The following is a 1,831-nucleotide window of genomic DNA, read 5'->3' as shown; positions in this document are numbered from 1 at the left end:
AACTATTTTTTAGCATAATAATTGCTGATTTTTCAGAACAAACTCCTCTGCACTATAAAGAGGGGAGTAATTTAGAGGTTTGAAAGATAAGAAAAAGTCTAATAACAAAAATAGCAAAAAAGTTTTTTTTTTTTTCCTCTATCTGCTGTTGTTTGATTTCTGTTTTTGCTGTTTTAGTTCTAATATTTGGTATCAGAGCCTTAAGATCAAGGCCCAAAATGTCTCATATTGAATTAGAGAGAGCTGAAAGAGAGAGAGAGTTAAAAGAAAAAGAGGAAGCCTCAAAGATAGAAAGTTCTATCACAGCAGCAGGAACCTTGTTCCCTGAGAAAGAAAGTTCAGTGTCGTTAAAATATCCTATGCTGACAAAAAGTAATTATGCAGCATGGGCTATAAAGATGGAGGTTTTTATGATGGCTCAAGGAGTATGGGATGCTATTGAGTCACCTGATTCAATTGATAGCCGCAGAGACAAAATGGCATTGGTTGCCATTTACCAAGGTATAGGGGAAGATACCTTGCTTCAGTTGGGTGCAAAGAAGACCGCCAAGGAAGCATGGAATATGCTAAAAATGATGAACCAGGGGGCTGACAAGGTTAAAGAGGTACGATCTCAAACGCTTTGGAGAGAGTTCGAAGCATTGAGAATGGGGGATTTCGAAAATGTTGATGATTTCTCAGGAAAGCTTACAATCATTGTCAACAAATTAAGGAATCTTGGAAATACTGTAGAAGAAGAAAGGGTAGTGAAAAAATTGTTGAGATCAGTCTCATCCAAGTTCCTACAGATCGTATCCGCCATAGAAGAATTCAGTGACCTAACCACCAAATCTGTTGAGGAGGTGATAGGTTCACTAAAAGCCCATGAAGAACGCTTACTTAGCTGTGGTGGGAAGTCGGACGAAACACTCCTTCTCACTAGAACTGAGTGGAAAGCGAGAGAGGAGGCTACAAAGAACAAGAAAGCTTCTGCTAATTCAAGAGAAGGAAGAAGCGGAGGACGCGGTCGTGGTAGAGGAAGACACTGTGGTGAATCAAGCCGAGGCGGTGATGATGAGTCGAAACCACAAAAGAAGAAATTCGACAAATCAAAAATTAAATGTTACGGCTGCGGAAAGATGGGACACTTTGCATCGGAGTGCTTGTCAAAAGAGAAAGATGAACAAGCCAATTTGACAGAAACTGAAGAGGTAGAATCGGCTCTTTTATTAATTGAGAATTGCGAGCTGAATGTTTCGAAGGAAGAAATTTACATTGAAGAACCTTCTTTGTTAATGATTGAAACTTGTGAAGTTACTGAAGGGGAAGTATATGTAGCTGCAACAGGAGGAAGTCTTATGAAGGAAGCCGGGTGGTACTGACATCGAGCCGAGAATCACATGGCAGGTGATATAAATTATTTTTCTGAAATTGATCAGTCAATTTTTGGTAAAGTAAAATTCGGTGATGAGTCTGTAATTAATATACATGGGATAGGCTCAGTGTTATTCCAATGCAAAAATGGAGAACACTTAACACTAACAAATGTATATTATATACCAAAATTGAAAAGCAATATCATCAGCCTAGGACAAATCGATGAAAATGGCGGACGTGTGATTATTGAAGGAGGAATTTTGAGGGTGTATGATGATCTAAATCGGCTCACAATCAAGGTGAAGAGACAACCTAACAGATTGTTTATTGCAAAGCTCCAGGTTGCCGAGAAAGTATGTTTAATGACACATATGTCAGATCAGAATTGGCTATGGCATGCAAGATGTGGGCATCTGAATTTCCAAGCATTGATGAGAATGTCAAAACAAAGAATGGTGGAGGGACTGCCAGAAAT

At 39.0% G+C, this 1,831-nt stretch overlaps 1 protein-coding gene across 1 annotated transcript; it reads left to right on the top strand.

Annotated features, from left to right (window-relative positions):
- Positions 1–218: 218 nt before the first annotated feature.
- LOC131180039 (uncharacterized) lies at positions 219–1,361 on the top strand. Its single transcript, XM_058147630.1, has one exon. It carries the CDS (start codon positions 219–221, stop codon positions 1,359–1,361), a length of 1,143 nt encoding a protein of 380 aa, XP_058003613.1.
- Positions 1,362–1,831: the final 470 nt, after the last annotated feature.

This window comes from Hevea brasiliensis, chromosome 5 (genome assembly GCF_030052815.1).
Source record: "Hevea brasiliensis isolate MT/VB/25A 57/8 chromosome 5, ASM3005281v1, whole genome shotgun sequence".
NCBI classification, from domain to species: domain Eukaryota; kingdom Viridiplantae; phylum Streptophyta; class Magnoliopsida; order Malpighiales; family Euphorbiaceae; genus Hevea; species Hevea brasiliensis.
Note: the sequence above shows the minus strand (reverse complement) of the source record. Positions and strands in the feature narration are given on the sequence as shown.